We start from the raw sequence: 13,738 nt of genomic DNA on the forward strand, positions 1-13,738 counted from the left end.
TAAAACCAGTTCTTTTTAGTGAATCAATAACATACAGGGCAATCAGTGTAGTCTGATTCACAAACTAATGATTCTTTTAAACCGGTTCTTTTTAGTGAATCAAAAAACATGCTGAGCAAAAAATTTTGTCTGATTCACAAACAATCATATAATAAATTACCGTTTTACATAAATGCATTTTAAAGTTTTCACAGAGCAGTTTATATATTTTTTTTTACAATTCATTTCTTAATAATTTGCTATCGAACTGCACAGTTTAGGCCATGTTGATATATGAATTAGCCTATTATTTTTGTAATGTACAGCATTAGCTGAGAGAGAATCGCTTTCATGTAAAAGATCAACATCAGAATTCAAACGAATCAGGAAATCTGTATCGATACCCAGCCCTTTATTTACAGTAACTGTTCTAGTTTACATAATTCACTGGCAACCCATCCTTCCCTAATAAGTACACACTAAAACCATTACGGCATAACATTCAATAACATCAGCAGTAATATCAGTACCAACCGACCGAAACAGGCTCGTCTACTAAACCAACATGTCTACACATGTCCCAGATAGCAACATAGTGTCGGCCCAGATCCGGCCCACATCTGGGCTGGATCTGGGCCGACACTGTGTTGCTGTCTGGGTCCTGTTCTCTAATGAGCGACTGAACTCTCAGGTGTCCTGACCCCATGTTTATGTCCTCCTCCCCACAGCTGTGACCAGGCCCTACTATGACTTCCTTCTGCGTCAGAAGCACCCCACGCTTCCCACCTCCCTGCCCCAGCAGCAGGTCATCATGTTGGCCGAACCCAAACGCAAGACCTCCAATTTCTGGCACAACATCGGACGCTTGACACCGTTCAAAAAATGAGGGACATTCGCGGTTGTGCCTGAACTTGTGTTTTTATCCCAGTGTAACATGTTTATTTTTATTGTCCAATTGCGAAAGCACTTTATGGGTTTGTTACAATCACAGCATCACTCCCAGACGTTGTCGAACATCGCGGGAAGGGCGTTCCTGCTACGTTGCCCGGCTACTACTGCTCAACCGCTCCACTTCCCGACTAACACGACTACTGCTGCAAGTTATCGTACGGACACGCTTCATCAAAAGAGCCCCGCTTGAAGAGAGGACTTCTTTATATGTCGGTTAATTTATTTTCAAGTTTTCAATGTATGCCAGCTATCCACAGTGCCCAACTACTAGCTTTTGTATGTAATTTGATACTTTTTGTGTAACCCATGATAAAGTTTCAAGGTTCAAGGGGTTCCGCACAAGATGAAAGTAGACCGTGTCGAGATTTATTACTGTATTAACTTCCTCAAGGCTGTCACCCGAAGTCCGTCGATATCATGCCAGTCTGTGTATGCAACTATCAACTTCTCCGAACTTTCTCCTCATGAAGCTTTTGACGACGTCCCATCGGTACTCACCGTTTCAGATGAAACCGTGTTTCATGTACGTGCTCATTTGATTCTGCTGCCTAATGACTCCTCTGTAACGAACTTCTCTCTGAAGTGCCATTCCAAACGTAACCCGGATGTTGTGATGGGGGGTTGCATGAATTTGCTGTGAAACTCGACATTTTCGACCCAAATAAAATTCTCAATATTCTGTCATTCTGATAGATAATGGTACTATTAAATGAAAGAGTATCTTTGACAGTTGTCAAATATGTATATGATTATCTTTGACCACAAAACCAAGTATGTTAATAAAAAGCATTTGTAAGTGTTATGAATCTGACATTTGGTTAACGTAAAACTGATTTTATTGTTGTTGATGTTGAAATGCTTTCTATTCCAGCTTAATGTGCAATGACTACTATTATTTTTACACAATGATTTTCCAGAAGAACAGCCCAGCCAGTGTTGTTTTTGTGTTATTTACTATTATAGTATTTATTAATATTTTAAACGAGTTTTTATTTTATATTTCCAGATTTAATTTTTAGGTTTTTATTTGTGCTTTTGTCATTTTTATTAGTTTGATTGTTTATATTTCTATTTAGCTTTGTTTGTTTTTTTGTCTTAGTAATTTTTATATTTTATTGATTTTAGTTAGTTGACAAGGCAACATTTCTCATTTTCATTTAAGTTTTTAATCAAATATTTTATTTCAATTAATGATTCTATCTATCTATCTATCTATCTATCTATCTATCTATCTATCTATCTATCAAACTAAAACTATTACAAACTGAAAGACTTCAAGCTTTTAAAGCTACTTCAAATTGTTCTGGGTTGGCTTTCTCAAGCCAACATCAAAGTTTGTCTACAAACTTTTTAATTTAGTCTTCATATTTCAACTATTTCAGTTGATTGACAAGGCAACATTTCTCACTTTTATTTAAGGTTTTCATTGATTTTTCATTTTTTTTTATTTCATTTCATCTTTATTTCAATTAATGAAAACAATTTTAATAGTTTGATCTTTAGTTAATAACACAGCTTTTCCCAAACAATGGAAGACAAAATAAGTTTCCACCATAGACCGTATATAAATGGTTTCCACACACTGTCAATATTGTTGCAGTTCTGTTTGGTGCCACTACAGTGAAATTGCACTCTTCACTATTAGTAAGGTTAGTAGACACTTGCTGCAGTGTTTACGTTTTTAGCTTTACAAAATGAAAATACTGCCACCCAGTGGTCAAGATTCATGCTAACATATCAGTTCACTGTTACCATGGTTTTTCAAAATTAGCATCCAGAGTGTTCAGCTTTGCCTGACCTTGAAACAAGACATAATTAGATTCAGTAATAAGACATAAAAAAATATTAGGTTACACATTCAAATACTTAATAATTCCCAACACATACTTACTATATGGTAAGGATTAGGGTTTGGTTCAAGGTTAGTTGCATATAATTATGACCGCCGCTAGCTAGCGAAAGCGGTCATATAGGGATTGTCAAAGTTTTTTTTTTTTTTTTTTTTTGTCATCTACTGAATTTTTCGTCAACGATACCAGGGACACCGAAACACCGGGGAACACACCGGGGAATTTGGTGGGCATGTAGCCCCACTAGACTTTTACGGAAAAATTTTGTTTGGTCCCCGGGGGCCACTCCCCCCCCGCGCTGGGCCCCCCCAAACCCAAAAAATGCAGTTTTTCCTAAATAACTACCTGAACCGTGGCACCGAGGATGAAGAAATTTTTATGGTATGTTGGTCTTAAGGGCCCACATCAACCTAGCCCATAATCACTCATTTGTGATTTGCGCCCCTCCCATAAAAAATTTAAATGCAATATTATTCTGCTTTAATCGCCCCTATCTTCAGTTGAGATGTTCAGAACTGCACCATATTTCATGTGTATGATTAACTTGACATCCTCTGGGGGGGTATGCTAAGTTTCGTAGAATTTCATCCATGGGGGGGTATAAAATAAATTCATTTATGTGCACATTTAGTGACTGTACACTCATCGGCCTGTAGATGGTGGTGTTGAGCGAAGGGTTGCTGGTTTAGGATGATACTGTCACACACACACATGCAGGAATACAAACAGCATCACACTAGTTTATATAATATTTATTTGAGCACCATAGCACATTATAGCAAAATCAATTAGTTTAGCAGTAAAAAATAATAATTTGGCACATAAATCCGATGAATAGTTTGCAACCTCGGACTGCTGTTCGTTACTGTAGGGCTACTTACGCCGCCCCTCCAATGGCAGAGGAGGCGTTCACACAACAGGAAATGGCAGTGTAGAAGACTTTTATATTGCTTTGCGCTACATTAAATTCTGATCTCTCTCAAATCACATCTGGAGTGTTACTCTTGTCGAACCCACATCTACACTGTAATCTTAATTGAGCAGCTCCAAGTAAGTAATTGGCACTTTGCCTTTCTGATTGCCCCTTTGCCCCATCAGCCAATCAGAGTCCATGCCTGGAACACTGCTCACGGTGATCACCTGACAGGGAGAAATGAGCACACACATACAGATTAAGACTTCTAATGATCCGTGTAATGCCTGAATCTGAGTACGTTGATGAAGACGCACCTCATCAGCGAGTAGAGAGAGCTCACTGCTGCTGGCAGCGTCGTAGTCGTAGAGCACACGGGCCTTACGGGTGCCCGAGGTGCTGCGGAGCTCGTTGAGCGCGGGTGAGGTCTGGCTGGGTGGCGGAGCAGGCAGTGATGCGGCCGGCGGGGCCGAGGGAACCGAGACGCTGGCGGAGGAGCTGCCAGCCGGCTGATTGTTATTAGAGAACGTGGATGGAAAGCTGGAGGAAATAAGGGAGCAGTTACTACTGGTGCTTTAAATATCGAAATAACAATGTACATATTCCTTACATCGCAATTTGACCGGTTAGCAGAAACAGAGGAACTGGTGTAAAAGAATATATATATATATATAGATATATATACATACATACATATATATACATGTATACACACACATATATATATGTATATGTGTGTGTATATATGTATATGTACAGTACAGGCCAAAAGTTTGGACACATTACTATTTTTAATGTTTTTGAAAGAAGTTTCTTCTGCTCATCAAGCCTGCATTTATTTGATCAAAAATACAGAAAAAAAATGTAATATTGTGATATATTATTACAATTTAAAATAATTGGTTTTCAATTTATTATACTTTAAATTATCATTTATTTCTGTGATGCAAAGCTGAATTTTCAGGATCATTACTCCAGTCTTCAGAGTCACATGTGACATCCAGTCTATCACATGATCCTTTAGAAATTATTCTAATATTCTGATTTATTATGAGTGTTGGAAACAGTTCTGCTGCCTAATATATTTAATGAATAAAAGGTTAAAAAGAACTGCATTTATTCAAAATAAAAAAATATTTTCTAATAATATAAATCTTCTTTACTATCACTTTTTATCAATTTAACACATCCTTGCTGAATAAAAGTATTGATTTATTTCAAAAACAATTTTTTTTTACAAAAGATTTCTATTTTTAAAACATTTGCTTCTTTTTTTCTTTTCTTTTTATTCATCAAAGTATCCTAAAAAAGTATCCCAGGTTATGAAAAAATATTAAGCAGCAGAACTGTTTCCAGCTTTGATAATGAATCATCATATTAGAATGATTTCTAAAGGATCATGTGATAGACTGGATGTCACATGTGACATATATATATATATATATATATATATATATATATATATATATATATATATATATATATATATCACATTACAAACAAATGCATATAGATACAAAAGTGAGCCAACCTTCCCAGCTGTTTCTGCAGATTGACCATGTACTGGTAACACTGGGCATAATATGCAGCCTGAGCGTCCACAAAATCATTCAGACAGCGCAAGTGATGAGCCTGATCATGAAAAAAGAGAGCACAACTGTCAGTGCACATCACATACATAAATAGACATGATTATACATCAGTGTTTCCCACAGAATCTATCATTTAACCCAACTACTGTATTTAAAATCAGTTTGATCTGTTCTGACAAACTAAGTGTCATTTATTAAGCCTTTTGACTCATTCATTAAATGACTGATTTATTAAAAAGAATGGCTCATAAGAGACATTTATTAAAATTGATAGAAAGAATGAGCCTTTTGTCTGATTCATTACAAGAACAGGCTCATACAAGTAATTGATTTGCAAACTCATTTAAACTAGTAGTCATACTGTATGCTTGTTATAGAGTGCAATGAAGTCATCAAAATGAAAAGGGTGTAATTTGATGTTGTTTTGCGGGACCTATCACATTTAATACAAACTCTTAAAGACAGGGGTGCCTAATCCAGCTCCTGGAAAGTTAAGCTCCAGCCCTGATCAAACACACCTGAACCAGCTAATGTAGATCTTCAGGAGCAGGGGTTCCCAATCCCAGTCCTCAGCCTCCCTCCTCTGCACATTCTGTACGTCTCTTATCTGACAGGCTCAGCTGAGGGGTGGGTTTCATTGGACCATATGTGTTTCGCGAGGTGACTTAATAGGGTATTTGGGAATCTCAAGGGAGATTCCAACACACCTCAATCTACTTTATTTTTTATTAGGTGCTGCTGATAATAATATAGAGTGCTTCAAATAGGAAATTGTTTAATCTCCTTACTTATGCTGCCCGGAAGTGTATTTTTCTTAAATGGATCTCTGATAAACTGCCAAGTGTCGGAGTGGCATACTGGAATATATTACTTACAGGTCAAAAGGGAAAATGGATGAGTTTTAGCAGACATGGACCCCTTTTTTAAAGAATTTAGGTCCAAGGATTTCACGTATCTTTTTGCAAAACCTTGGCAGGTCAACATGAACCTATTTTTTGTTGTTGTTTTTTGTCTTTTGACGATGCATGTATCTGGTTTGTGTTGGAATGAGCTTGTGATCTGTAGTCACTATCGTTTTATTATATTAAAGAATAAAGAATAAAAAAAGAAATAATAATAATAATGATATATTATGACAATAAACCTTAAAGGGAATTTGTCATAATTTACTCGCCCTCATGTCGTTCCGAACCTGTAAGACCTTCGTTCATATTTGAAACGCAAATTAAGATATTTTTTATGAATTCGGAGAGTTTTCTTCTGTCCCTCCATTGAGTGCCACGCACCTGACACTTTGATGCTTCAAAATGTTCAAAAAGAGATCGTAAAACGAATCAATATGAATTGAGCGATTCAGTCCAAATTGTCTGAAGAGACTCTACTGCTTTAGAATGATGAACAGATTGAATTTATGTGAACTGATGTGTGACTAAATCACTCAATTCATATGGATTAGTTTTACGATCTCTTTACAAACTAGTTGAAGTGTAAAAGTGGTAGTTGCGTAGACTGTCAATGGAGGGACAGAAGAAAACTGTCAGATCTAAAAAGATCTTTTATGTCAAGAAAAAAGTCATACAGGTTTGAAACATCATGAGGGTGAGTAAATGATGACAGAATTTTTCTTTTTGGATGAACTGTCCCTTTATCTTGGGTAAAGCATTATTTTGCCATGGTGCTGCAGGAATCACTGATATACACAAAGGATGTGTGAGCGTACATGAGTGCTGCCGATACCCTCCAGCAGAAGTCTGGTTATCTCGGCCTGCCGGTCAAACTCACTCTGTGCTATCCTCAGTTCTGTCTCTGCCTAAGGGAAACACACACACACAAAATCACATCACATATATCCCCACAAACAGGCTCAGAATCACATATATGTCAGGTCTAAGCTGCTCTATGTGCAAGGTAAATGTGACAGAGTCAGGTGGGAATATAATCAGGTTTAACGCTCCCTCTTCTGGACACAAGTGTGATGTTTGAGTTGTGTGTAAGAGCAGTTCCTCATTCACGTGGCAGGGTGAGTTGATGTCAGACAGCACAGGCACAGATAACAGGGCAGCTGTCTCTGTTTTCTTCAACAGTGTAAGGGGAGAAAAGACTCGAGCGCACTCACCTGCTGCACCTCCTCTGTCCACAGCTGGCCAGCATTCAGAAACAGTGACAAACTTGTCAGGTCAAGGAACCACACAAACTGATCACTCCTCACAATCAACAACTTTCATAACCGCCTGGAGCCGTTATGTTAGGGAGGTTCAATGGTGTCAACATTCATGCACAGACACATTCACAGGGAGGAACCAAAACAGGGAGCTGTTCACTCCTTATGATAATGAATAAGCACATGCACAACACTGAAACACGAGCCAAACACATTCACCTCAAGGTGGAACAGGAATGTTTCGCAAGTTTACTGAAGTACTGAATCTGGCGTTCTAAAGAATTGTATACCATTCTGAAATATATTTGAATGCACAATGACCAATATGACAATATATATCATCTATTTATAAGGATATTAATGTAAAATAAAATGGTATTATTAAAATTCTGTACTAATTTGTCTTAAAAACAAAACACTAAAATCAATTGTTTTAAATGCTACAAATTAATTTACACATTATATTGTTATGTATAAAAATGTATTTAAATTTTTTGCTAAAGATTACATTTTACAGTGTTAATAAATTATTAGTTTAATTTGAATATTGAAAAGAAAATTAAGAGTTAGATGATGCCAAATGTAATCTAAATGTAAAACAGAGGAAATGAGTATCACAATATCCAATATCATGATAAATAATAAATATATAAATTATAAATATATAAATAAATTAAAAATATATCATTTGGATAATTGATATTGTTCATCTTAATGTTAGCTGAGACAGCACAGGCACAGAAGACACGGATTCATATATTATCAACGGACAGATGAAAAACAAAACCACACCAAACACAGTAACTGCATTCTGTTGCCCTCAAAAGTAAAAGAAATGATGTGTTAAGCACATCTCACAAATCAGGATGTGCATTTACCAGCACTGAGGTTTTGAGCGAACACAAAAACACATACATTGACATGGCTATTTCTGTTCAGTTAGACAGAAATACAAGCATGTGTTGATCAAGATGTGTTTTTTGAATGTAAAAAATTTCTTTCCGCAGATGGTGGATTTTGTGAAGGGCAAGAGAGGGCAGATGTTTTATTAGACACAGCAGACAAACCTTTAGCCACCTGACATGCAAGAAGCTGAGCATGTAAGAAAAGTGAGCCACATACTCCTCTCCCAGCGGAGAGCTTGAGTTCAGCTCCTTCGGACGGACGGAGGGAGGCAGGCAAGCAGAGAGACAGAGAGAGAGAGACATAATGAGAGAGAACTGTGGACAATAAGAGAGGTTAGAGATCCAAAGGTAGCAGTGCACACACAAGCAAAAGGGCGTTTAACACAAGCATCACCTCTGCTAGTTACACTGCGCTAACAGCATTAGAGAGCTGGCGGCTAGCGTGGGAAAGAGGAAAAAACAGCTTTCACTCTTCAAAATCCATCTTAGGTTAAGCTAGAAATGCCACTAAAGAAAAAAAAAGAGTTTATTACAGCATTCTTTCTATGTGTGTGTGTGTGTGTGTGTGTGTGTGTGTGTGTGTGTGTGTGTGTGTGTGTGTGTGTGTGTGTGAAATACTAACTGCAGAACGAGCATCAGCCACTCTGGCCTTCTTCATTCTGTTTTTGGCTGCATCCAGATCTAGACGCTTATTCTGAAGCAGTTTGCGCTCTTTCTGTAAAGATAAATGAAAAGGTTTAAAAGATAAAATGTATAATATAATATAATATATTGTGGTCAAAGGTACTGTATGTTCAATGGTATGCTGATGCTCACAGATATGGTTTTAAAATCTCCCTCAATGAAGTTCCTGAAGGGAGTGAGGAAATTGATGGCGGAGCTGTGAATGAACTCTTTCTCTGCGCTCCCTAACAGCTTCTCAGTCTCCCCACATTTAACAAGAGCACTACCTGCAGCACATCAGAGGATGACAAGACATTCATCTCAGCACACACACTCACTGAGATACATTCATCAGCTTGAAATTACATTCACGGACTACGGAGCTCACAAAGAGTATTTCGATGTAGATCGACAGCCACACTTCTGGGTTCTTTCACACTATACACTATCCTATATACACACACACACACACACACTACTGTTCAAAAGTTTGGGATTTTTTAATGCATTCAATTGATCAGTGACAGTAGAGTAATTAATAATGTTACAAAACTTATAATGTATCTATTTTATAAATGCTTTTCTTTTGAACTTTCTATTCGTCAATGACTCCTTAAAAACAAAATGTATCACGATCTCCACAAAAACATTAAGCAGCACAACTGTTTTCAACATTGATAATAATAAGAAATGTTTTTTTGAGCAGTAAAGCAGCATATTAGAATGATTTCTGAAGGACCATGTGACACTGAAGACTGGAGTAATGATGCTGAAAATTAAGCTTTGACATCACAGTCAATATAAGATGCTAGGATATCAGCTATTTTAAATTGTAATATAATTTCACAACATTACTGTTTTTACTGTATTTTTATTTTATTTTTCAAATAAAGTAAGCCTTGGTGAGCTTAAGAGACTTCCAGTATACACATATATCTCTAGATACACAATAGGATACATATTAGTTGTATAAAGAGTATAAAATTAGTTGTATGACCTTGGCCTAATATACTGAATTAATCCAGCTTATAAGAAAGCACATAGGTTCACAAAATAAAGATACAAAAAATGTATAATTCCTAGAGACAGTGTTTATTCAAACTCAAGTCATGAGTGAAGGTGTCATTTCAAAATATATTTCTTCACTATAAACCATAGGTATCCCTTTATAATAACAAACATTAACAGATTGATGATTAACAGATCAATAGAAAGCTGCTTGTCTGAAGAAGTGTGTTTGCTTTTTGTGACGTCGCAATAATTTCATGGACAGTGTCCAGGATCAGTGGGACGAGATCACGTCATGAGCTTACCGTACGCAGTTCCAGGTCCGAACTCGTGTCCCGAGTCGATCATGCACTCCCCTAGCAACTCGTGGTTGTTGGCACGTGTTGGGACTTTTTTGTCCAGCTTCTCGTAAAGGAACTCCTCCATCCGGACATCTACACACATCAGACAAATTCAATTAAGACGGAGTCAGATGAGACCACATGCAACCTATTAAGCAAGGCCCGTCACCCACAGGCACACATTACTGCTGCTGAATATCAAAAATATCTTACAAAGAGTTACTATTGATATGTGTGCTTGTCAAGAAAAAGAAAATCATGAGCCTTCCCCTTTATGCTGCTTGGGAAATAAAGCAAAATAAACCTCTTGTTTCTTTCTTAATTCTAAGACAGCCTAAGATCATAAATGCAAGATATAAGCCACATTGTTTTGACTTCCTGGCTAAACAGCTAAAAATACTCTGGGTCCTAATCCCATTGCAAGGAACATATGGGGAACCTTACACTGTTCTCCTGCAATTAGAGTTGCTGCAATAGTGGGATGATTTCACAAACTGTCATGCTGAGTTCATTTCCTCTCTACTGGTGATACAAATGAGCACAAATGGTGACTCGCAGTATTGCTGAACTACAGTCCTGTTTAATCGCACGTATTTCTTCTTACTAGGGTTCGGCTGCAGCACAACTTCGGTCTGTTTCATGATCTTCTCCGTCCAGTGTTTGGTGGATTCTGCCCGAATCAAAAGGGTCTCCAGGTGGGCGTCCAGCTCAGTCTTCTCCGCCTGCCCAAACGTCTCCTCTGTGAGCTACATGGATTGCAAACAGTTTGTTGACAGACAGTTCTGACACATGACATTTCAGTAGAATAGTTCACATATTACATTTGACTTTTTACAGTTGACAGTGTTAAAGTTAACACATTCCAGCTGTGGCTTCAAAACCAAAACCTAGTGAGCTGCTGACCTAAACAGCATTTCCGAAAAACATATGACTTTTTTCCACTGTTAACATGAATAATACAATTATATATTTGGGTCATTGACAAATAAAGCTTCACAAAATGTGTTTTTTAAAAATCTTTTCAAAACTGATGTAATGCATATTTTTGAGTGATGAACAATGTGTTTAAACAAGTTTTCAAAGTGTTTACTTTAAATTCATTTTTGACTGTTTTTTATGTCAGGCGGTACAACCAAATAGTTGTATGTATATATAATGTAGTTGTACCACCTGACATGGAAAGAGTACCAACCTACCCATACTTGAAATGAGCAGTTTTTACCAGTATTTGAGAGAGATCTGCAAACCTTTTCACTCTGCCACAAAGATCAGTTGGGCTCCTCTGGATGATGCATTATCATGTTTACTGTTATTATTACATTGTCTATTCATAATAAAAGATATATATATATATATATATATATATATATATATATATATATATATATATATATATATATATAAAATGATATGAAATGTTTCAAACCTAAAATAATGCTATAGTATTTTTTTTTAAGACACAATTTTAAATAGTTTTCTTAATATATTAATTTGTTCGGACAGTTGCACCACCTGAGATAACCAAACATAAAATAATATGTATTTTTTAAATGTACTAAAAATAAATTCAAACTAAATAGGTTTTAAAGAATAACGTGATATGTCAAGCATTTATTAAATTATTTTAAAAGGAAATAATGCACTTGACCACAAAAATATGCATGTCATGTCCAATTGCCCATTTATATTATATCAAAATAAAAACAAAAATCAAATAAAAAACAATATCCTAAAATAAAACGCACAATGTGTCGCATTCAGTTTAACTTCAGTTGACATACTAACACAGAGTTGAGAAACTATGTCTTAACAGAAATTAATATAATTAGTTCAAACCAGTAATGTTGTAGTAACATACAACAAACTTGCCACAAATAATAATGAACCATTTTATTTCTTCTTAAAGGACTAATGAACAAAACCTAAAAAAAAGAGAAAAAACTGTCACCACCCTAATGTTGTACTAAACTAATGAATTTGAATGAATATGTATTTTCTGGAAAGCACCAAAAGATGATTTTAGGCAGAATGACAGTTTTGGTCACCAGTCTCTTTCATGGTAAAAAGAAGTAAGGAGTGAATGGTGACTTTGGCTGTCATAACAATCTGCTTTTGTGGAGGAGTGAGAACTCATACATACACGAGGGTGAGTAAATGAAGACACACAAAACTGTCAATTTGACTGAACTGTACTTTTAAGTAAAGTAAATAAAAACAGTCTAAAAACAAACACAAGAGACTAAACGCCTCGTCTTGAGGGTTTTAAAGTAATTGAAAGACATTAACGTTATAGTTACCTGCACAGCACGGCTGAGGAAAGTGCCCGCGTCCGCTGCTAGTCGTCTAACGTTGAACTCCATGTCTGTGTTTATGAATAAACCGATGTTTTTAAACCTTCAGTCTGAACTGAAGCCTGTTAGCAAACACAGATTAGCCTGCTATAGCCTCTCTCCGTCCGGCCAAAACACTTGTGAATTCAGCTCGCTTTGTTGTGATAAGCGTGTAGTCCATGTAAAAACAACGCAACTGAAAAGATATCTAATGAAAAATAAACGCGTGAGGCTGTGTTAAGGCTGTCTGGTGTCTATTGTGATGTATCTGTCAGTACTAGCTGCTAACGCAGAGCAGCAGCTGTTGGTGGAGTGTGTGTGTGTGTGTGTGTGAGAGAGAAGAGAGGAAGGACAAACTCAACGAGAGCCAGCGGGTGTGTCCCAAACCATAGTGCGTGTGTTGCCTAGTTAGCAGTTGTTTGGCTATACAATATAACAAATACAGTCTATAGTCTATAGTATTTGGAAAAATAGTATTCGGTTTTGATAAAGAACAAAGAGTGAGAAAATGAATGTTAACTTATTATTGGGCACATTTAGCTTGACAAACTAACAAAGTGAAGCATAGATAAAGCATGCATTAATCCATAGATAACTATGAATAAATCAATACATAATAGGAAATAATAAATAAAATTAGTTATGTTGTGGGAGGCTAAATGAAAAATAATGCAAAAAAATGGAAGTCTCTTCCATAGCCTGACAAACATAAAAGCATAAATAACATGAAATAAATAAATAAAAACAACAAACTAATTTGCTATAAAGTATAATGTAAAAAGAAATATCTACAATTTTAAATTGAAATAATATATTTTTTAAAACAAATACAATGTTTTAGGTTGTTAAACAAAACTCGGAATAATAGGAAATTACAAATAAATAAACCAAATAAAAGATGGTGATATGAACATCTAAATGTCAAATATTACTGTTTGCTTCGGGTTTAAAAAAATGGAATCTTTTTAAAGTATTGTTTTTTCTTCTTCCTGATAAAAACAATTTATTCTCTCCCCATGAGGTCTGTGAGTTTTCATGATGTCCA

General features: G+C 36.2%; 2 protein-coding genes across 7 annotated transcripts in view; one reads left to right on the top strand and one right to left on the bottom strand.

Moving 5' to 3' along the window:
* The window catches only part of arhgef4 (Rho guanine nucleotide exchange factor (GEF) 4), an 80,154-nt gene extending 78,413 nt beyond the window's left edge, over positions 1-1,741 (top strand). For all 6 annotated transcript variants that reach the window (XM_082173327.1, XM_082173330.1, XM_082173329.1 and 3 more), the window contains one exon: positions 708-1,741. In XM_082173327.1, the coding sequence (XP_082029453.1) occupies positions 708-865 (158 nt within the window). In that variant the 3' untranslated portion in view covers positions 866-1,741. The remainder of the gene's footprint in view (positions 1-707) is intronic.
* Positions 1,742-3,516: 1,775 nt separating this feature from the next.
* Positions 3,517-13,037, bottom strand: sh3glb1b (SH3-domain GRB2-like endophilin B1b). Its single transcript, XM_082172841.1, has 9 exons — positions 12,661-13,037; positions 10,968-11,109; positions 10,328-10,456; positions 9,168-9,301; positions 8,974-9,066; positions 7,006-7,095; positions 5,225-5,325; positions 4,011-4,233; positions 3,517-3,920 (listed from the first exon to the last, which is right to left on the bottom strand). The coding sequence occupies exons 1-9, from the start codon at positions 12,721-12,723 to the stop codon at positions 3,813-3,815; spliced, it is 1,083 nt and encodes a 360-aa protein (XP_082028967.1). The 5' UTR covers positions 12,724-13,037; the 3' UTR covers positions 3,517-3,812.
* Between the last annotated feature and the right edge of the window lie 701 nt (positions 13,038-13,738).

This window comes from Leuciscus leuciscus, assembly GCF_965113295.1.
Source record: "Leuciscus leuciscus genome assembly, chromosome: 6".
In the NCBI taxonomy this organism is placed as follows: domain Eukaryota; kingdom Metazoa; phylum Chordata; class Actinopteri; order Cypriniformes; family Leuciscidae; genus Leuciscus; species Leuciscus leuciscus.